General features: G+C 34.1%; 1 protein-coding gene across 1 annotated transcript in view; it reads left to right on the top strand.

Annotated features, from left to right (window-relative positions):
* LOC150105273 (transmembrane protein 177) overlaps positions 1–24244 on the top strand; it is a 32437-nt gene extending 8193 nt beyond the window's left edge. Inside the window, exons 2-4 of the mRNA XM_090394054.1 lie at positions 5763–5916; positions 14703–14754; positions 23360–24244. Of these exons, the coding sequence (XP_090250180.1) occupies positions 5765–5916; positions 14703–14754; positions 23360–24118 (963 nt within the window). The 5' untranslated portion in view covers positions 5763–5764 and the 3' untranslated portion in view covers positions 24119–24244. The remainder of the gene's footprint in view (positions 1–5762; positions 5917–14702; positions 14755–23359) is intronic.
* Positions 24245–24452: the final 208 nt, after the last annotated feature.

Here is a 24452-nt window from a genome sequence, read left to right as displayed (position 1 = left end):
TCGTATAAAATTAATTGTGCAGTGAAGTTCATTTTGCCAGTTGTATTTCACAAGTCAAAATTTACATATTTAGTTTTTGAGACATTCAGACTAAGTTTGTTTGACTGGAACCAGTTGGTTACTTTCAAAAGATCAGCATTCACGATGGTTTTCATTTTTTTGGCTGTGTCTGTAGAGAAAATTAGTACTGTATCATCTGCAAAAAGTATTGATTTTACTGTTTAGTTTAAGATTGCAGAAGTCATTCATATAAATATTAAATAAAATTGATCCCAAGACAGATCTTTGTGGTACACTGCAGTCTACTGTTTTGGAGCTACTATAGCTGTTGCTTATTTTTACAATTTGTGATCTAGCATTTAAGTAATTTTTGAAACCAATTTAGGGCAGTACTTCATATTCCTATGACTTCTAATTTTTTTATTAAAAATTAGAAGTCATAGGAATATGATACATGTGATACAGAGTCAAAAGCTTTGTGTATATCTAGAAATAGTAAATTTGTATTCAAGTAGCTAAATTGAAAAATATAGAATATCGTTTGTAAAATAAATGTTATTTGTATGATTAAATGTACATCAATTTCTAAATATATAGTTTTAAATGGTCAGTACAGGTAACCCTCGTATAATGTGGTACTTATACAACGTGGTCCACAAATTGTAGTAACCCTTGTTCAACGCAGTACTTATACACGGTTTTGACAAAAACAGTCTAGAAATTAGTAACCCTTTATCTTTTCTTATATTTTTTACTGCGTGACTTAAAAATCAAATTTTATCTTCAGTAAATTTGTGTCTACCCATATCGCACAGGTAGTTATAAGTAGTGAATTTATATTAGGGGAAACATCCTTTAGCATGCATGTATGTCAATTGTATGCCGTATAAAGTTTATTGTTGAAAATTGTCTTCGTTTGCTGCCAGGAAAGTGCATTAAAAATCATAAGTGTATTATCTCAAGCTGAGCACTTTATTTTCTGGTTGAGTTGCATACATAATTAATATGTAATGCTTTTTTATGTAAAAAAATTATTTTTATAGTAATGGCCACAAATTGCATAAGGGAAAAAAATGAATATTGAAAAGAAAATTTGTCTCGAAGAAAAAAAATTAAAATCATGGATAGGTTGAAAAATGGAGAAAAACCAGTTGTTGTAAGGACTGAATTTAAATGAATCAACAATTCAAACAATCAAACGCAATGTACATAAAATCTGATCAAGTGTTTATTGCTGGGTCAACGGTAAGTGCAAAGCTCATTGCTCGTGTATGCAATTTTCTAAGAGAAAAATGAAGAAATCTCTAATGATTTGGAAAGAAGATGCACTTAAAAGAAAATTCCTTTGGATGGAAATCTTATTAAACAAAAAACTCAATGTTTATAAACATTTATAATGCAGACCAAGTGTTCAATGCTGATGAATCCGGGTTATATTGGAAAAAAATGCCAAAACGCAACTATATTTCGAAAAATGAAAGATCATTTCCTGGATTCAAAGTTTCCAAAGACAGAATTACTCTGTTTTGTAGTAATGCATCAGGTGATTACATGACAAAACTAATGTTTATTAACGATCCTCAAATCCTCGTGCTATGAAAGATTAAAATATGCACGTATTTTTATTTTGCCTAAAACATTTATGCATTACGTGCAATGAAGCTTAATTATAATTTGTAATTTTTATAATTTTATACTATGTATTTGTGTCATTGTTTGTTTTCTTAACTTACATGAATTACCTGAATTAAATAAAAATATATTTTTGTTGGATATGTCATTGTTTATATAATTTTTTTTAAAAAAACCCTTTTCGGAACATAACCCTATTTTTTGTATGTGATCTGAGTCTCGCATAATGTGATTTATTTATATAATTTTTTTAAAAAAAACCTTTTCGGAACATAACCCTACTTTTTGTATGTGATCTGAGTCTCGCATAATGTGATTTATATAACGCGGCATTTCTGTGGAACTAACATCCACATTATGCGAGGGTTACCTGTAATTCATTATTCCAGTAATCGAATTTCAATCACACCTCTCACTCCCTGTATGATAACAAGAGCAAGTGTGAATTTCAAGACCAGCATTCTCCCCTGGTCATAAGGTGTGTGATCATAAAAAGCTCCATAGTCAATCACTAGCATCAATATGTTGGGTTGATGAGCTGTGTAAAAAAAAAAAAAAAAAAAAAAAAAAAAAAAAAAAAAAAAAAAAAATGTTGACAGTACATTGGAAATGATGAAGCAATATTTGACGTTGTAATTCATATCTGCATATCAAGAGTAAGAGAGGCTATCGTGTCTGTGACTTATTTCCAATCAGTGTATAATAATGCAAAAATTAGTTATTTCTAAATACTTCCCAAAAGAACCTATCTTTTAGTACCAAAAATTGTGTGTTGTACCTTCTACCCTCTAATCATAGAATTAGAGGTGTATCAAGTGTTGCTTGGGTTAGATGTTAATAAAGCCATGGGAATGGATGACACATCACCATGTATTTTTTTAAGCATTAGCTATGTGCCCTTTGACCTGATTATTTAATAGTGTATTGGGTGTTGCTTTGCTTTAGGAACTGGATGAGATTGCATCTTTTGGTTTCATGGTATGCAGTGGACTAAAGTTCCGAAGGCACATTGCAAAGACTGCACATCATACACTATCTGATCAAAATTATCCAGACACTTACTTGAAACTGTAATCAGATTTTCCCTGTGACACACTTAGTAGTGGACATGAATACAGGGTAGGTCCACCCTTTGTTTCTATGACAGCACTAACTCTGCCTGGGAGACTTTCTACTAGGTGTCGCAATGTCTCTGGAGGAATGGCAGCCCATTCCTTCTGAAGAGCTGTAGCCAGAGCAGTTCGTGATGTGGGTCGTTGGGGGGTCTGGAGCAAAGTCAGCATTCTAATTCATCCCAAAGGTGTTCTGTAGGTCAGGGCTCTGGGCCGGCCAATCCATTTCTGGAACTTTATTGTCCACAAACCATTCCCTCACAGACTTTGCTTTATGAAAAGGTCTGTGAGGTCGCATTGTCAGACAATAGTCATCACCGAATTTATCTTCTAGAGTAGACAGTATGCAACCGGTCAAAATGTCCTTGTACCCTTCCACATTTAGATTTTCATGTGGTGTTACAAGAGGGCCAAGTCCATTCCATGAAAAACATCCCCACATGATAATGCCACCTCCTCCAAATTTCACTGTTGTCATTACACATGCTTGCATTAATGCATTAATGGTTCTCTAGGCATTTGTCACACCCAGACTCTCCCATCGGATAGCCACATGGAAAAGCGTGATTCATCACTCCAAGTTGCATGTTTCCAGTGTCCAGTGGTGTCACTCTTTACACCACTGCAGGCTGTGCTTTAACGTTCACAGGAGAAATGTTTGGTTTATGGACAGCCGCTCGACCATAGAACCCCATTCCTCTTAACTCTAGACACACAGTCATGGTGCTAGCTAGACAGTTGTAGCACTGCATAATTCCTGGTGATTGTTTCACTCGATGTCTGGCAATTTCCACAAACCACCTTCTTCGACTCTTGATGGTCTCTCTCTGTCATCAAACACGGCCTACCCGACTGTGGTTTTGTTGTGGTTGTGCCTTCATGTTTCCACTTCATAATCACTTCATCAACGGTTGACTAGGGCAGCTTGAGGAGGGTTGAAATATCTCTCACAGATTTCTTACTGATGTGGCAACCAATAACTAGTCCATGTTCGAAGTCACTGAGCTGCCTTGACCTACCCATTTTGCTCATACTTCTTATCACTGAACAACACATAGCTCTATACTTCCTTTTATACTGGTAAGTGAGATTGTTGTGACATCTAGACGTCAGTTTACGAATTATAGAGGGGTGTCCGGATACTTTTGATCAGATAGTGTATTTCTGCTATGATGAGAAGTAAATTGACATGTAGGGATAAGGAGGTTGTGGTGGTGCCTCTGTATATGGGCATTATTATTATTATTCCTGACACCTCCAAGGAGTCTGAAGACTCATCGCGGGAGGACACCTACAACTGTCTCAACCACTACACCGAACCTCTACTACGAATCAACACCATCTACTGCCCACCACAACTACTATTTTTTGTCTGTAAATTGTGTGTGTTCTGACGGGCCGATTTGTCTGTATGCGGGATGAAAAACCCTGCTACCTCCATATGAGATTGACTAACTCACCTTTGATTGAAATTGTCCAGATAAAGATTCCTCCCGTCGCAACGAGAATCGAACTTAGGTCTATTCCAATCGAAGGGTGCAATGTACCGTCGTTCTTCCAATTGTGCTATGGAGGCACTTTTAGTCAGGCTACATGGACTTTTGTACTCAGATTTCGTTGTCTAGTTTTCATTGTGAATTGGAAACACTAGATGGGATTCCAAGATGAATGACCAAAGTGGTATTGGGTCTCTGAAGTTGGTTATGCAGAGTCGTTGATGATATATAGATTGCAAAGTTTGGTGGATAGAAGGAAAAAGAAGTGATGTGATAGTGATTTTCAAGTTAGGGATTTTACCAGATTAATACATAAGGAATTATAAAAAGAGTGGAGGGTAAGACGGGAAGAATAAGAGACCATCCCTGGAAGTTATGTAAAGATGTAGTTAAGGGTGTGAGAAGTAGATTTTTTAATAGTGTGGTTGATGAGTGGATGCATTGCCAGAATCATTTCCCATCCCCCGACATTCACAATGCCCGGGGACTGGTGGGGAATGATTTCAAGGTTTAATATGATAAACATACTGCTAGTTAAGTGGGCCTTCCATGATGACTACTAACTCCATCCAGGTTATTGCAATAATAATAATTTGGTATCCTAAAAACGTAACTACAGCAAGGTTATCTGTCTGTTCCAATAGTACAGCTTTTACCCTATTTTACAGGGATTATAGCCATAATCCCATAAAATATTAAGTGTCCCTCCATCCCTCCCATAATACACAAAACTGCAGTGAAGCTATCACTATCCAACATAACCACGGCACATCTGAAAAGATATCCTGTGTGCTCAATAAATAAACTCCACACCACATTTATCACCCATGTATCAAACTAGTAACCCTCATCTGTTCACCTAAGGACAAACTCCATCCTTTATCACTTTATACACTCCATCCAAGAGAGTATGCTGTGCCTTATACTTGTGAACTAGCATACTATGGAAAGTCACAGAAAGATGGCTTTTCATTGTATCTTTGTGACTGACTTTGGAAAGCCAGAAAAATCTGTTGACATCCAGCTTAGATAACAATAATACATTTGCTGCTATTGTTATAGCAAGTCAAAACTGGCAGTCCTGAAGAAAATTTAAGAAAAACCAACATGCTACACAAAATTTATAAGTTCTGAGAAACTTTTTTTACAATCAGGAGCAACAGTGAAACACTCACCAAACCTCAGTAAGCATAGCTATTAATTTACCAGAAATCTGGGAGGAAATAGTCATTTTAAGACTAAATCCAACTTAAAACTCAACATTTCTTCTGGCAATAGTGGGTGCCAAATTAAGACTTCAGTTCTTGTCATTTGCCCATTAATTTTAAATTGTTCCCATTAATAACTGATTGTTAATGCTTGCTGGCAGACCACTTGTCTCAGAACATTCTTGGTTGGTATACGTCCCAGTGTATTAGCAGCTAAGTAAATATTTATTTTATCAACAGTTGTTTTTTTGTATTATTGTTAATTAGTGAAATGTTTATTTTAATATTTTGTTATTTGTATATCTGTTTTTTAGCAATGGCTTCTAAGCTGTCATGGTTTGCAACTCCTATTGGACGGAAAGTGATTGGTGGTCTTGCTGTAGCAGCATCTTTGGGAAGTTTCTCAAGTTATAGTTTAATTCATGGACCATATCTGTATAAATTCAAAGAAATTGTTCAATTTTATAGGTAATACTTGTATTTCAGTTTTATAAAATTTTATTAGATTTGTCTTTATTCATCAATTTAATTTTAATTTATTATTCATCATTTTGTTAGGAAAAAAATTGGAGTTTTTCATATAAAATAGAATACAAGTAATAAATTGCTGAGACTTAATTGAAAGAATAATTAACTCCTGATGTCCTTTGTTTGAAACATTTCTAGGTTATTTTGTGACCATGGAGTGAATGCCCAGAAAATTACAGGAACAAATGCAAAAAAAATTCTTGGACTCGTGATGATTTCGTGTGTCCTACTCACGAATAGTTGCAAATTATAAGAATTATAAAAATGGAGGAAACTCGCATAAAAACTTTATTAACATAGAATTTTTGCCTAGGTATCATAGGCATTGTCAGTACCAGATCACAGAAAGGCAATTAAACAATAACAGACAATTCTAAAAACAGCCACCTGAGGAGCTAATGTAAGATAACTGAAAAGATAAATAATTTTCCATCTTATAAAAAAAAAAAAAAAAAAAAAAAGACTTCAGTACATTAATATTTTAGTACATGGTGCTCATTCTTTATGTTCTTTCAGATGAACTTTGACAGAAAGAATTAAGACATTAATTCCACTTTTTGTCTAATGACTTTAAGGATTCTTTCATCAAAAAAAGCTTTTAAGTTATGGTATCTCTTGCAATACAGAAGAAGTAACTCTCATTTCTATCCTTATGTGCATGGGATTGCTGAATGCATAGCGAAAGTTTTAAAACCACAGATTATTTTTGTTGTCTTTTTCCCTATCAGAAAATTCTCCTAAGGACAACCTTTTAGTTATCCAAGCATCTATCAGATTCCTTGCTCTTGTGGGTTATCATATTATGGACAAACAGAAAGATCTGCATTTATTTGTATAGAAGAACCCAAGTCTTATATTAAATACCTTGAGTCTGAACAGTATGGACTTTTGGAGCATGCTATTGACACTAAACTTAGAATTCATTGGAACAAGATGAGTCTTTCATAAAAGTCGTTTTCTCATGGAATGTCTTTATAAAGAAACATGTAACTGAAATCTTACTCCATTGTCCTAAATTATAGATGATCTATGTCAATCCCCTTTATGGAAGATAGTACTTTTTAAATCTGCTAATCTTTCCTAACTTTATTTTGTCTATGTATATATGTAATTTATTTTTTAATAAGTTAGGAAATTATTGACCTTTTTAATTATTTTACATTAGCTCCTCAGGTGGCTGGCTCTTTTTAGAATTGTCTGTTGTTATTTGCCTTATTGTGATCTTGTACTGATGATGCCTATGATACGTAAGCAACAATTCGATGTTAATAAAGTTTTTTACATGATTTTCCTCTGTTTTTTGCAATTTTAATTTTGTCAACTCATGATAATTCATTACTGAAAAAATTGATTATAAACCTATTATGTATTGGCATCCGTGGAAAGGCTTAGACGTGGTTATGCATTTTTTACTAAATAATTTAAGGAAAAAACTACAACATCAACTAGGATATAATTAAAATAAATTTTAATATACTTGAATATTTTGGCAATATGCACCAGGGAGAAACATCACTATCAACAATAACATGGTCAATGAGACTTTTCTTATTCCTTACTTCTTCTCTCCATGTGAATTTGTGTACATTTTTATGTTGGAACGTGTTAGTAATAACCAGTCCATCTCTTGAGCAGAAATCCAACAGATATTTGCCATTATTATTAACTTTGCTCTTTTCTCCAAATTTTCCCATGTATGTCTGACAATCATTTCCTACTCTGCTATTTAGATCCCCAACAAGGACCGACTTTTCCGTTTTTCATTGTGTCAGTTGGTTTCTCTAAAGCCTCAAAAAATTTCTCCACTTCTACCTTAGTAGAACCTTCTGTGGAACCATAGGCACAAATAAGTCTCCAGTTCCCCATTCTGATATTTGCTCACTTCACTCTACTTAAGACTGCCTGCCATTCAAGAAGATTAGCTTCGTATTTAGTGTTGAATACTATGAGTACTCCTTTTCCTTGATTGTCATTGCCTGAATATAATATTTTGTATTTATTGCTCAGAAAGATCTCGCCAGTTTTTGTTTTTTTTTGTTTCAGTCACCCCTATTTCGATATGGTACTTATCCAATTCCTTAGCTAGCTCCATTTCTTTGCCAATCAGGCTTCTTATGTTGATAGTACCAATCTTGAACTCTGGTGATGTTGAGTTGGGGTGTGTTTTAGGATTTATTGCAGCAGCTGACTTTCTCTGTTCACCCTGATCCCCTGGCAAAAACAACGGGGCCCGTTGTTTAACTGGGTGACATCCCATCCTGCATTAAATTCTGTCATGTTGTACCATCATTTTATATTTTGGTTTAAGCCAATAAGAATACAATTTGGTTGGCTAAATCCCAAGTAAATACCTAACAGGGTGCACCACAAAAAAGGTGAGGATTGGACATTAGGTCAGAAAAACCCTGGTCAAGTCTCTGCATTTAAAGGTTGCAAACTTTAAAAGTTTGCAACCTTTAAAGCAAAGGTTGCAAACTGGCGGATACGAAGCTTTTGCAGGCCAGCTACGGCCCGCAAAGGCTTCATATCCGGCCCATATGTTTAATGATTTCTTTTCTAAAAATCAATATTTCTAACATCCTGTGGGGATTAAAACAGAAAAAATTCACACTTCTAAATGTTTTATGACAGCTTTAAATAAAAGTAAAATTTATTACTACAATTCTTTGTACCATGTTTCTATCATCAAATGTTGGCAATACTGAATGGAAGTTACTTGTCATGCAGCCATTTTAAGCCACGTGATACAATGTCAATAAGTTACAGGTTACCATTGTAATATGATAGTGTGTTAATAAAAAGTTACCTCAATAACTTATATTTTTTTTGCCCATAACCATGTCTGAATTTAAAGTTGAAAAAAGATCAAGAAGGCAGAACTTTTCAAGAAAAACGAGAGAAGGAAATTGATATGTTTACTTCATCCAAAGGAAAATTGATTCCTCAGCTCACCAATGAAGATCGGTGCAAAGACTTGACCTTTTTAGTTGATATAACAAGCCACTTAAACACTTTGAATACTGCTCTGCAAGGACGTGAACAGTTGATATGTCATATGTATGATTTAATTAAGTCATAATTGAATCTGGCAAAATTCTATCTTTGGCAAACCCAGTTGTCAAAGAATAATTTAGCCCACTTTCCTACACTTAAATCAATTTCTCGAAATAATAATGATGCTGAAAAGTACATTCCTCAAATTGAAGAATTGAAAATTGAATTTGAAAAAAGATTTTCTGATTTCAACCAGTTTGAAAATGAATTATTATTCTGTTCACCTTTTTTAATTAAAATTGAAAATGTTGACAAAGAATTACAAATGGAAGTAATTGTACTCTAGTGCAATACTGAACTAAAAAATAAATATAATGAAATTGGCATACCAAATTTTTATAAATACCTCGGCAGTAAATATCACAAATATAAAATTTATTGTACAAAAATGTTGTCAATCTTTGGAAGCATCTATGCATGTATGAGCAATTATTTTCAATTATGAAACCTAATAAGTCAAAATTCTACTCATGGATAAAAGATTCTAGATTAAATGCAATACCTCATATTGCAACATGAAATGAAGACGCAGATATTGACATGTTAGTACATAGGAAAAGATGTCAGGTTTCAGGATCAAAATCAAATTAAAAAAAGGACTCATAGATAAAAATATTTATTTTTGTAAGTTACAATTATATACTTAAATATTTTTCTTAAAGTATGATTAAAATGTAATTGAACTTATATTTTCTTAACTTGTTATATTTTTAAAATTTAAAAATAAATATGGTTATAAATTTAAAATTTAAATGGTGGTGTAACTGTTTACATAAGTCATAAAGGCCCGGCAACAAAAGGGCCTTTGTTAGAGCCTTTCTTTTTGAAATGAAAGCAACTACCACCATTACATATAAACCTCACAGTGCTTTTCTTTAAAATGGTAAAAACTGGCACATTTACTGAAATATTCAAGTCTTTTAATTTATGTATTTTAAACATATCCAAACATTAAACTCTAATTTTTATCTTGGGTAGACTTACTTACGATGAAGTGAATTCACTTCATTAAAAAAAATTTACACCACACACAAACACAATATACGAGGGCTGTTCAATAAGTAATAAGACTAATTTTACTGTTGCGAAACCACTCATCACAATATTAATTTCTGTGGAATAAAGAAATGTTGCTGTCTGTATTAACAAAAGAGGTTGATGGATGGCGTATACGGGCTGATGTGCCAGTGTCACTTGACTAAACACAAGCTTGTTTCGGCGTGCTTACAAGCCGCGACCAGTCGTCGAAATGGAAGTGTCCTTGGAACAGCGTTATGCGATTAAATTTTGTGTGCGTTTACAAAAATCAGCATCGGACACTTTTAACATGATACGTGAAGCTTTCCATGATGAAGCAATGTCAAGGGCAAGTGTTTTTCACTGGCATAAAACTTTTAAGGAAGGAAGGCAAAATGTGGAAGATCTTGAATGTGAGGGCACAGAGACAATGATCAACACAGCAGCTATTATCATCAAGGAGGATCACAGAATTACAATATGCCAGCTGCATGTTGTCCTGAATATTTCTGTGGGAAGTGTTCACTCAATCATGGCTGAACATTTGGAACTGAAACGTGTTTCCGCCCGATGGATTCCCAAACTCTTGACACCGGAGCAAATGCAGCATCGAGTGGATGTGTGCACAGAATGGAAAGAAAGACTGGAACAAGAAGGCAACAACTTCTTAAAATGCATCATTACAGCAGATGAAGCTTGGTTGTATCACTATGACCCTACAATGAAATAACAAAGCAGTGAATGGAAGCATCCGTCTTCGCCTAACCCCAAGAAAGCAAAAACTGTAAAATCGGCTGGTAAAGTTATGACCATAATGTTTTTTGACTACAAAGGCATTGTTTACCAACACGCTGTAGAACCCGGAATACTGTAAACGGTTCATACTATGCGGATGTTTTACAGACAATGGTACAGCACGTCAAAAGGAAGCGTCCATTGCTGAAGAATGGCTTCTTATTGCACCACGATAATGCAAGGCCACATATTGCTGGTTGTATAGTGGATCTTTTGCAGAAGAACATAGATATCCTACCACACCCTCCATACAGTCCTGATCTCGCACCGTGTGATTTCTGGCTGTTTCCTCAGCTCAAGAAACCACTAAGAGGCCGCCATTTCGAAAGCAACAAAGCATGTGTAAAAGCTGCAGAGGCGGTTTTGAAAGAACTCTCAAAAAACGGATTTTCACATGTGTTTAAGAAGTGGATGCAACGTTGGGACAAATGCATCGCGTCTCACGGTAGTTACTTCGAAAAAGACCATGTAAATGATGATGATTAAAGGTAATCTGTTTTCTGTATAAATATAGTCTTATTACTTACAGCCTACGTACATTAACAATGCACTGCTACATGAAAGAAAAGTTACAATCAATTTTGTGCTCTTTGCACAATATATTTTGCACTGACAACAGAAACTGGTAATTAAATTTGGTTTGTCTAAGGTTACACTAATTTACATAAGAATACTGAAGAACATATCTGTATGCATATATTGATGGTCTACACTACTTTTTTTGATATCCTTTTTGTTCTGTCTTCTACTGCTGGACTTTCAACAGTCTCTCCAACACTTGCATTTTTCCACTTTTATCAATATTCTCCAATCTATTGTCATGTGTTTTACTCACCCACACACAACTGGTACTCCCTCTCAAAACACTTCTTGCATATTTGCTCACCAGTCTTGCTTTCCTCCCACAAATCTTTCAACTTTTGTATTGAATACATTTCATATATACTGACTTGAACAAAATCTCTCTTCCCTCACAAGACATATTGGTCACCCTTGTTTTTTGTTACTGGTGCCATGCTAACAGTATGACATTATAAGCAGTACTCTAAACTTTTACTGAACATCTAAACTGAACTCACATAAATTAAACCAATACAAATTAGAAGTCAATATCTCAATATTTTATTAACAAAATAAGCTTATTTTGGAGTACTCTTAAGAACAATTTTTTTCCACATGCCACATAGTAGTTCTTTTCTTGTACAGCCTTGGCACACTTCGTGGTAAACTAAGGCTTAGATAAGAGGTGAGAATTTAAAGTGGAATGGAAAATAAATGTTTCAGTAAGAATTGCACATGTTCAGTGCATATGTTTGGATCAGTTGATTAAAAACATAATCCAACAAGAAAATGAGGCACAGACGTCATGAAGATCATCCTACTTGGCTTTCTTATAATGTCAAATAATATAGGGAATAAAAGTGGCAGCATGAGTATTGGCCCATGGGAGAAGAAATCAACAGTAGGTTGCAGTCTGAATTGCCTAGAGGAGTTGTGAACTTTAAAATCTCCAAAGAAGATGACTTCACTATTTGGAAAATTAAAGAAGTTTAGAATTGTTGGTAGCATTAGAGGATCAACAGAGAAAACAAATTAACCTGATGGGATGAGGCCGAGAGATTTTTAGTCAAAGAAAATCAAGAAGAGCAGATTCTAAGTTGGGAAATCTGACATTGTATATCAGAACAATTATACACAAATGCCACCTCTGAGACAAAAAGAGTCGAAGAGGGTCTAATTTTGAAACTAAGTTAAGTAGTGCCTGAAGAAGCAAAAATTTGAGTTAGGTAAAGCATGTATATGATTGTGCATACTGAAATTAGAATTGAACGTTGTTGATGTTGGAACTAAGAGCACATATTTATGTAGCGAATCAGAAAAAACCTAGAACAATGCTTTTAGAGATCAACTACATTACTAACTAATAAATGAATTATATATAATAATAGTTTAGCAATCTCTCTATTTGTCCAATAACAGAGGATGATAAATACACTTTCGAAGATCTGTGGTTTCAAAACTTTTCTGATATTGTAATTTTTTCTACAATATAGAAGTGATGAAGTTTACAAAGTTATGCTTTTAAATAACTAGTCATCTCTGGTACTAAAACGCCAAACTTAAATGTTCCTGTTTTTGAAATGAAAGCTCTATATTTTTTTAAAAACACAATCCTGTCATTAGTAGAGCAGATAAAGATAGCTTTATTGTAGTCATGAATTACAGTATATACAATCTGAAAATGAATATTCTTTTGTGAGATCACAGTACCCACATTGTTATCATCACCAGAGATCCCAATCACAAGCCAACTTAAACTAGAAAATGTTTCTTCATTAAATCAGTCAGAAAAAAAAATATATATATATATATATAAACTAGAAAATGTTTCTTCATTAAATCAGAAAAAAAAAAAAAAAAAAAAAATATATATAGTAATCCCTTGATTAGTGCACCTAATGCATTCTTTAAAACAGGCGCATTAATCGAATATAATAACCTATGGCGAAATGTAGAATTCATTCCTCAGGTTTCTTTTTTGACTCTTAATTTTTTTTATAAAAGAATTAGGATATGTTTCAGGGTCTAGTTAAAGGAAAACCATGAAGATGAAAGACAATAAAACATATTCAGAATATAAATTTATTATTCTACTTCTTAACAAAGAATTGATCTAACGTAGTTGGCAGGCATTTTGTTTCTTTTTTTCATACGACCAATGGTATGGCCTTATTGCCTCTTCTACTCTTCTGCACATTTTACTGCTTTTCTCTTCATCGGGGTCAGCCTCTAAGCATTGCTGCTTAAAAACTTCGATTGTACGAAAAATATTTTCAAGTTGTTTCTGTGAAATCTCTTTTGACTGATTATCAGTGGTTAAATTTTCTTCATATTCTTCGGGATCTTCCTGCTGTGCATCTAAATTTAGCAGGTCGGAATCACTCAATTCTTCAGAATGAGATTTAATCAACTCTTGGATGTTATCATTGAATGGGAGAAAGAAATGAAGGATGTATGAATTGGTCGCCAACATGCGAAATCACGTGCCTTATAGATAAAATTTCCCAATTTTATCTATGAAATCTATAAAATTTTATCTATACAAGCAAAATAGTTACCACTTTAAAAACTACAATGATCATAAAAGAGAAGTTAATTTTCCGATGTATAATAATAAACAACTCATCCCAGAAGATGGATTGATTACCCTATTATCAGAATGGATTCTCCTTTTTGTGACATGCGTAGAAGTGTCTCGAATCTGTGGGCGTGCTATAGCAGACGACATAAATTTTGGGTGTAAAAATTTGGAACATAGTGTACATGGAAGTAGTGTTGTATGCCATTAAAAATAAGTTTGTAAAATGTTTTAAATCAGTAACTAAATTATTTCATTCTGGTGAGTGATTTTTTAAAATTTAGCTATAAAAAGGTATAGATAGAAAATTTTTAAAATCTGTAACATTTATTTTTAAGATGTATATAGGTGCACCAATCGAATTTTAGAGGCGCATTAATCGAATTTGGGTATCGAAAAAAAATGATGCACTAATTGAAAACTCCCTAATCGAGGGATTACTGTATATAATAAAAAGCATATTATCTAATGACCATGTTCCGAATAGAAATTCAACAGGTTCCTAACTTTATTGCTATACAAAATAATTTGCATTAAATCGGTCACTCCAGCTTGTTAATATGAAGTTGGGCTGTTTGAAACTAACTGCTATTTAGCTAAACTATGTACTACTTATATTGATTAATTAGTACAAACATTAACTGGATGATAAATTTTATATTTGTGTGACTTTTTATATATGTGAAAAATAGATCATATTAACGTTTTCTTTTAATTTCAGTGATGGATTAGAAAAACCTCTTACACCAAACCTTAATAATCTTGCTATAGAGGTAAGTTGCCAATTAAGTAAATAATAAGTTTCAACTTGGTATTAGTATTTTATATGAAGTGTTAGGATTACTACATAAATATGAAGTGTGGCAATAAAATTCCTGGAATACCCTTTCTCTTTGTTGTTGAATTGCCTAAGTATTTTGATATATGTAGATGTGTTCCAACATGCCTGTGCTGGTGTATGCTGCAGTTGTAAAACAGTTAATGCACAAGTCCTTGTGAGGTAATTATATTAACAGTGCAAGTGTTTCTCATCTCATCACAAAATGGTCACTGGTTAGAGCAATGAATCATTATCCAAGTTTTATGCAGAGTTAGATGAAAATGCAAGTAAGTTTATGGAGACATTAACAGTGGTTAATGGAGTTAAAAACAATAAATAAAAGTGTTTTTGATTACCATAAGCAGTTTAAATGAAAGTTGGAATGATGTGGTGGATGATAAAAGAAGCCATTGTTCACAACCTGGGAAATAATGGCAGAGGAATTAAATTTAAATAGTAGAAAAGAAATCTTCCTCAGAAAATTTCTGGCAAAGAGTTTGGACATGAAGAGAAAAGAAAATTCATTTCCTTTTCATGACTCTTATTTTGTACTTCCTGTCCACAGAAGAATATCAAAGCTGAACCATTATCTCTTATTCTCTAGTTTTGTCCGACTGTGATTTTGGGCTTTGTCCAAAACTGAAGGTGGGGGGGAATGTACTCTTGGGCAAGTAAGGTTTTTGCATAATTTGTCAGTCAGTATATCAATCCCACACAAGAGGTGCTAAGACCTATGATGCAACAGTTTCATGTGTGTAGGAAAGTGGTTAGAGAAAAGAAAGGAATTTGTTAATATGTTTCTTCTCTAACCACTTTCCTACACACATGAAACTGTTGCATCATAGGTCTTGGCGCCTCTTGTGTGGGATTAACATATAATCACTTGGGAAAGTGGCATTGGGAAGACTGTCCCAACAGTCTTCCCTATAACATCATCTGTATAAAGTAAATAGCTGAGATATACATCTTCAATTTTGATATCAGGTCCACTTTCACTTTTCTTCATGATGTGATCCATGTAGATATATTGAATTAGAGATGGTGCACCCTTGGCTTCTATCTGATTTTACACCACACTATTTTCTTCTATATCCTTCAGTTCTAACTGCCAACTTATAACTGAAGTGTAGACCACATGATGTTTTATTTACACCTTGCTCATTATAATTTCAGTGTTAGTTTCAAACAGCTTTTCTCTTTGTATATTATATGCCTTTTCCAGATGTACAAAATTTAAATACAGATCCTTGCAATACTCCTATGTTTTCTTGACTATATGTTGTCTGAAGGTAAAAATCTGATCCTGACAATTCCTGTTTGGCCTAAACCTAGTATGTTCTTGCTATTCTACTATTTTTTTAATTTACAAGCATGTTTTCATAAATCTTACTGGAGCACCTAGTAAGGAAATGATTTTAATTGTCACATTTATTTATTAATTTATTTTATTTCCTTTTTACAGTGGGTACTATTTTAATCATCCAGAATTTGATCTGACCCACACTTTTTGAATTTTGCAGTGTATAGCCAGTGTAAAGCTTTTATACCTCCATATTTGAGTGTTTCTGGTCATATATTGAGATAAATGGTAAGGAATTTAGTCACCTGCTAAGAGATAATTACTTAAAGCTCCGATGTTGTTACCAAATCCAGCACTCTCAAATTCTGAGTCCCGTCCATCGCATGTTGCCTCTTACTGGGAAGAATGATTGTACACTATTAACTTGGGAGGCTGCCAAATGTGGAATTTTCAGTTAAGGAAGGAGACATGTGGAACTAGAGCGCAAGTGATTATGACATGATTAGGAGGCAGCTGTAAAGTACTGCTTTATACTGCCTCCTAAGCTTGTCATAAGACTCTGCAGTTGAAGGAGGTTAGCAGTTCATGGAAGATGGTCATGAGTCTGAAGGTAGCAATATTGGACTTAATACCCAAGATCAGGAGGATAAATTTGGTAGAAGTTAGATTAATGAGTAGTGCCAACCTTAATGCACCTGTACCTTGCCATATATATATATATATATATATAGGCAAAACTGGACACACAATTCCTGTCTGGAAATAAGGAACACAAATGACAGATTAAATTTAATAACTATGGTGAATCTGGCCTTTCTAATCATGTCCTCGACTCTACACAGAATTGATAGGAAAAGCACCCATTCCTTATATTATACTAACACTTGGTTTGGGCATTGATTTAAAGAAGCCTGTGAAATGAAATTCTAATCAACCACCTTACCAACAATAATGTTGGGCCTACTTGGCACATCAAAAGCCAGAGTCACTTCATCCATATTAGTTATCTGTTCAAAATTGTGAACAGCTAGCTAACATTTATGATGAATCTGTGAAACTCCAATTTTATTTTTGAATTTATCCAGCATTTTTTGTGATATTTATGTTTTTGCATGCATACATAAATAATTTCTCTTCATAAATCTAAAGCGCCATGATGGCAACCCTGTGAAATCGATGATATTTCTTTCTGTTGCCAATAACTTTGCTCGTTGAATAATCATTTTTGTAGATACATGGCAACCCGATCTTCTTTGATCCTTTATCCAAGTTTTTAATTTATTTTCAATTTCTGACCATTTTGCTAGTTTTCTGCAGAGATAGTGCTTTTCAGAATTTGTTTCTATCAACTGCTGTTCTTTCCTCCAAGTTGGTATCATTTTTTGCTGTAGGTGGATGTCTCAAGTGCCACTCTGCTGCCCTGTTGTCATTCTTTTTTGTGTACTCAATCACACTATGCTTAAACACAATCATATAGCTATGTCTGTGCTTCATAGAATACTTGGGTAAAAATAAATGTAAATATATAGTTCGATTACAGATGAGAGACCCCCTTAACACTTCTGCATGAGGCAGAAGAAAGCGAATCAATTCTGATAAGGTTAATCGATATGTGTTTATTATTATATGTTGAAAAATTAGCTTTTCTTTTATGAACATTCTAATTTTTAAAGTGTTAACTATTTTGCTTGTATAAGTATAAAGCATGTGATTTTGTGTGTTTGTAAGGAATTCATACATCGCCTTATTCCTTTTTCCCCTTCAACATGAATTGACTCTTCTTGGGACTGCACCAGCTAAGGTTCTCTCAACTGTGGGCAGACTATAATTATTGATTACTAGTTCAATGCATAACCACTAACGACCATGCAACTGATCATGCATTACCAACAAGTGATGATGCACAATAACTGCACATACATAAACACATTCATGTATAAGACACCAGTTTATAAGATGCATTCAGCTTATTGGACGCATCTTAATCTTCAGATAAATTTTAGATACAAAAGAAGCATGCCTTATAAGGCAAAAAATATGGTTGTTGTTGTTGTTGTCTTGTCCTTTGAAGAGTCTTAGATGTTTCCGTGCGCTCCTCGTACTGCTTTGGCTATGTCTGTGATTTTGTTTGTATAGAGCTGTTGTTCAGGATTAGGATCTATTTCTTGCAAGGCTGCTGTAATTGCTGGACAGGTAAAGATGTGAGTGGGTGTCAGTTCCGTATTGGGGCAGTTGTTGCAGTTTCTATATGTTCTCGTATCATCTGTATTGATCTTCATTCCTCTATAATGTCCTGTTCGTAGTCTTGCTATCGTAGTGGAGGTCCTTCTGTCAGCATTGATCTCGGGAATTTGATGTTGTATCACTGATTTCAATGGAATTAGTTTAGCTTTTGCTAGTGCATTGGCATCAGCAAGAGTTATCATATGAGTTTCTTGGTTGAGTTCTCTGGCCTCTTTTGCTAATTTATCAGCTGCTTCGTTGTGATCAATGCCTACATGAGCAGGAATCCATTGTAGAATGCAACTTTTACCTAAACACTTTCGATGATTTAAGAGTTTATGGATGTCTTGTGTGAGCTTGGTATTGCCATTTTTGATTGCCTCCATAGCTGATCTTGAGTCACTGTAAATTATAATTCCTTCAGATTGTTGAGATGATGATAGATTTAAGTAGGCTTCTAGTGCTTTAATTATTGCGTAGAGTTCGCTGGTAAAATTGGAAGCGATTCTCCCAGATCCAACTTTTATTGAAAGTTTTTCACCTTTCGGGAGTAGAAGGAGAACACCAGCGCCTCCATTAATCATATTGGTGTCTGATGATCCATCGGTATAACAAATAACCTGTTTGGAGGATGAAAGAAGGTTGATGGTATTTAGGCCTTTTTCTTTAAGCATTTCTTTTGGTTCTTTTTTTGTACAGAGTTTGGTAAGGTTTAGATTTATGAAGGTATTTGAAGGTAAAGGACTGGAAAATAGAGGTTCTTTGTTTATGTGGACATTTAGCTGATCAAGACCTATTTCTTTCCTGATAGTGTCATCATATTGTAAAGTCGATGATCTGTGAAGTCTGCAAATTTGGTTCCAATGTTCATAGGTTTTTAGGGAGACATGATCACTTTGGTAGCTTCTGATATTATTTATGAATTTTATGGTGGCAAATTTTCGTCTGTCCTCCAGCAGGTCAAGCCCACATTCCTGTTGGGCTCTGATGTTGTTAGTGGATGAGACTGCACCAATGATAATCTTGGATGCTTTTGCTTGTATTTTGTCTAGGTTTTTCTTTACCGATGAAGCCGAAGGTGACCAGATAGGTGCTGCATATTCCATTATTGGCCTTATTAGTGTAGAAAAATTAAAATATGGTAATTCTTGCATAAACAGGAAGAAATGTCTACATTTTCTTCTACAGTTATAAAATCTTTCTGACTGCAATGTGTATTTTATTACATTCAGCAGTGCAGTAATTTTTGTTATTAAAACTGCTGCTGGAGTTCAAGACTAGTCAGTGAATTTTTTATTTATTTTATTTTATTTTTTCTGAGTTTTTGCAGTGAGAGTCAATCAACTTGATGGATCTTTATGCTGAGACACAAATTACTAATAGGCACATTTTCAGAGCAGACATGTAACAGATATATAATCTGTATATTATTTTACTGAAATTCTGAATGATGTTGGGAGAGGGGGGGGGAGAAATATTTCCTTGCATATTCTCCATAATTGACATAAAAAATACTATGGCAGTCTAGTGGCAGTTTTTGGAACTGCTGACTCACCTCCTTCATAGTACAGCAAATTTGGAACTAATAATCTGTGGAATAAACTTGTACCAATGCTATTTTTCTTATGCTAACTAGTTTTGCAGATTCTGTGCTCTGCCTCTTCAGGATCAGAAATTACATGAAATGCATTTAAAAAATATTAAATATAAAGAGTTTATTAAATATAAAGAGTTTATTAAATATAAAGAGTTTATTAAATATAAAAATATTAAATATAAAGAGTTATAAAAAAATTAAATATAAAATATTAAATTTAAATATAAATTTAAAAATATTAAATATAATTAAATATAAACATAATAAAAATGTGCACAAATTCACATGGAGAGAAGAGGCTAGGAATAAGAAAAGTCTCATTGACTATGTTATTGTTGATAGTGATGTTTTCTCCCTGGTGCAGGACACCAGAGTGTACAGAGGATTTGAAATTGGAAGTGATCACTATTTAGTCTTGAGCAGGATAAAATTGAATTTCATATTGAAAAGAATAACATGTAAGAAAGTTTTAAAGCGAATAAAAGTTGAGCAGCTCTCAGATGTGAGCTGTAGACTAAAATACACAAAGATTATTGAAGGGAAAATGAAAGAGTTTGAGAACAGGAATCAAACCTTGGAGATTCAGTGGCAAACTCTGAAGAAAACATTGATTGATTCTGCCAGAGAGGCATGTGGTGAGGTTGTTTGTAAGGATAAAAAAATCAGAACTCCCTGGTGGACACAGGAGGTTAAAGAGGCAGTGAAGGAAAAGAAGAAAGCATACCAAAAGTTCCTGTCAAATAAGTCAGCTTGTGCTCTTGGAGAATATAGAGACAAATGCAAGAATGCTAAACACTGTAAAACTAGCTAAACAAAAGTCATGGGAGGACTTTGGCAAGAATATAGAAAATAAATATCAAGAAGGTGGCAAAATATTCTGGAGGTTGTTGAAGAAGCTTAAGAATGGAGGAAAGAGTGCTATAAAAGGAATTAGAGATGATAAAGGTGACATGAAAACTGGAGAAAAAGATATCCTTGAAGTATGGAGTAATTACTTTGAAAAACTGCTAAATGAAACAAGCAGTGATGACAGCACAGTGGCAAAAAACACTGACCAGGCATGCAGTCAGGAATACATATCCATACTTGAAGTAGAAAAAGCCATCAAAGGCTTGAAATGTGGAAAGGCAGCAGGCGTAGAAGATATTCGACCAGAAATGCTGAAGTATGGTGGTATAAGAGTCTTACAGTGGCTGCACTGCATAGTTCAGAAAGCCTGGACAGAGGGACGAATTCCCGATGATTGGAGTAGAGCTCTCATAGTACCCATATATAAAAAGGGAAATAAAACTGCATGTGAGAATTACAGAGGTATTTCCCTACTGAGTGTTCCTGGCAAGATCTATGCAAGTATACTTGAGAAACGGTTGAGAAGAATTGTGGAAGAAAAGCTTGGTGAAGAACAAGCTGGATTCAGGCCAAATAGAGGCTGTCAGGATCAGATCTTCACTTTACGACAAATAGTCGAGAAAGCATGGGAATATAAAAAGATCTGTATTTAAGTTTTGTCGATCTGGAAAAGGCATATGACAAGGTGCCAAGAGAGAAGCTATTCAATACGCTGCAGTTATATGGTGTCAATGGGACATTATATCAAGCAATACTTAGTCTTTATTTGAGTTGTAAGTCAGCAGTTAGAATTGAAGGAAGTACAGGAAGATGGTTTAATGTTAAATCTGGTGTGAGACAAGGATGTACATTATCCCCTCTGTTATTCATTATCTATATGGATCACATTATGAAGGAAAGTGGTATTAAACATGATATCAAAATTGGAGATGTTAATGTCAGCTCTTTGCTTTATGCGGATGATGTTATACTTCTAAATAAATCCGCTACAAGTCTGCAAGATTCTCTGACTAAATTGAATAGCTCTTGTAATAGATATGGTATGAAGGTCAGCAATAAAAAGACAAAGACAATGAAAATAGGCAGAATCGTTGAAAATGTCAACTGTGTTGTGAATGGAGAACCTGTGGAACAAGTAAAACATTTCAGCTATTTAGGCACGATATTTACTGAAGATGGTAAATTAAATATAGAAATAGACAACAGAATCAGCAAAGCTGGTATGGTGGGAAGTCAATTGAATAAATTCATATGGAATAAGAGAGAAATTAGTTGGAACACTAAATTAGCTGTATACAAGACAGTGTTCAAACCAGTTTTAACTTATGGATCTGAGAGCTGGGTCAGAAGTAAAACACTTGACCAAAGACTAGAGACTTCAGATATGAGAGTCCTGAGAAAGATTATAGGCATGAACAGATGGCATCAATGGCAGTATCATATTAAAAACGAGGATATTAGGAAAGAACTTGACATTGTCAGCATCCAGGAATGCGTTAGCAGAGCTAATCTCAGGTGGTATGGTCACTTAAACAGAATGGGCGAGGAAAGATTAGCAAAACAAGTGTTCTCAGCCAGGTTGGCAGGAAAACGACCGAGAGGAAGACCAAGATATAGGTGGATTGATACGGTACAAGGTGCCTTAGACGATAGAAATATAAGATCTGATAATATTGGAGTGTTGACAAGTAACAGACTGATTTGGAGGAAAATTGTAGATAGGAAATTAATAATGATGTAATTTTTTTCATGTAGTACTATCATATCCTGTACACCCCTTGAGGGTACATGGCAGGAATTTGATGATGATGATAAATATAAAGAGAATAAACTACATCATTGAAAAGTAAAGAATAAAAAAGTATATTCTGAATATCATTTTAAGTAATTCGGTATTTTTAAGTAATAATTTTACGTATTTTATGTAATTTCTGGAACTAATAATTTCCACTTCATTGCTTTGCATTGACCAGAATAATTTATCTGGTATCGTATATAGAAAATTCATATTGAGCTTATAAGGAGTGCTCGCATAAATATAATGGAGCAAACTCGGTGAGTCTTTGGACTCCCTGGAGGTGTCACATAATAATAATAATATAAGTTTGCAAACACTACTTCAGTGGCCTCTGCTTGCTATAAGGAAAACAGCATATGCAAGTAGGGCTACATATGTAATAGACCTTCATAGCTAAGTCTATTAATGACAATATGGTATTGTTTTCAATCAAATTAGCTATGAAGGCTTAGCGATTAGCAAGCTTTTCATTTCAAGGCATTCTGTTGCTGGTCTTTTTTTTTTTTTTTTGCTGCCACGAGATTTGGTGTACTGCTTGTCTCAGCCACAGTTAACAATAAGCTGCTGAAGATTTCAAAGTTACTGTTACCTTCTACTGACCAGGGTCAGTTTGTAAACTATGGAGGATTTTACAAAAAAACATGGCATACAGTATAAGTTAAAGCATTGTATTTTGCTTCTTAAGAAGAGCAATGGGAAAATGTTCAAAGTATTTTATATACTTTTTAAAATTTGAAATGAAAAAATTGTAAATTACATTATTTCCTTTTTTTTTTTTTTTTTTTTTTTAGGTGTTACAAGATTGCAAGCTTCCCAATCATGAAAGCAATTGTTTAAAATTTTTTACTGTATATGGCTTTGATCCATTTCACGCAGGTTCTGCTGACTCGAGGTGGGGTGCTATTGTTGGACTTCCAATAACATTTACTTACGACTATACAAAGGATGTAAATAAATCATCAATGAAGTTGATTAATGGGAACCCTATTAAATGGAGTTCTTTGGAAGGAGAGAATTTTTTGAATTCTCTTGTTTTAAGTAAGGATGCCAAAAAGTTTGCCATAGCACGTGAAATATATTACACAACGACATCTTATGTGCAGATCAATTCAATTTTGTCATCTGCAGCAATAATGATATCATATGTCTTAGGAAACTCGATAAACAGACATTATAACGTGCTTGAACGAACTAATCTTAGGTCTCGTCTGTTTATGTATGCTGTATGTGCTGCATTTGGTATTACTTTTACTATTGCTATGAAAGATATATTAAGTTTATATTGGGATAAATATGCTGATAGTAAAGCCAGTGAAGTAGGACCCGAATATTTAAGAGGTGGTATAGAATTTTATAGCCAGATACTTGAGAGGAATAAAGCTTTAAGAACACTGATGGGAAAGAACGGAGAAAAGTCTTTTTCTTCCACAGGTAATATAAAAATATTTCTACGCACAAAACAGTTGCCATTCAGTATGCGACTTGATATGCTAAAAGATAAACTTAGAGGACAAAATCAAGAACCATCAGGTGTACTTCACGTAACATAAAATCTCTGTATCTGTAGTTAATTTTTGATGTGTATTCTAGCACTATATTTTGTCATCTGAATGAGACTGTACATAGAAATAAAGTTGTAAAAATAGAATTGGTAATAAACATGACTTGAGATGCTATGAGAGTTTTTCATATTTTATAGAACAAAATATTTTGAACATATTGAGGGGCATTCTGAAAGTAAGGCCTCTATGATACCCCAACCCAAAAGATATATGTCAATGAAGTATTAAAAAAAACAAAGATAGCCTGAAGTCTCTACTATATTTTCATATACAAAATCAAATCATAATAAAAAAAATGCTCCACATCTGACAGCATCAGAAA

The sequence above is a fragment of the Typopeltis vanoorti genome, chromosome 6 (genome assembly GCF_054136105.1).
Source record: "Typopeltis vanoorti isolate ZY-2024b chromosome 6, IOZ_Tvanoo_1.0, whole genome shotgun sequence".
Taxonomy (NCBI): Eukaryota; Metazoa; Arthropoda; class Arachnida; order Uropygi; family Thelyphonidae; genus Typopeltis; species Typopeltis vanoorti.
The sequence above is the reverse complement of the archived record's forward strand: the minus strand, read 5'-3'. Positions and strand labels throughout refer to the sequence as shown.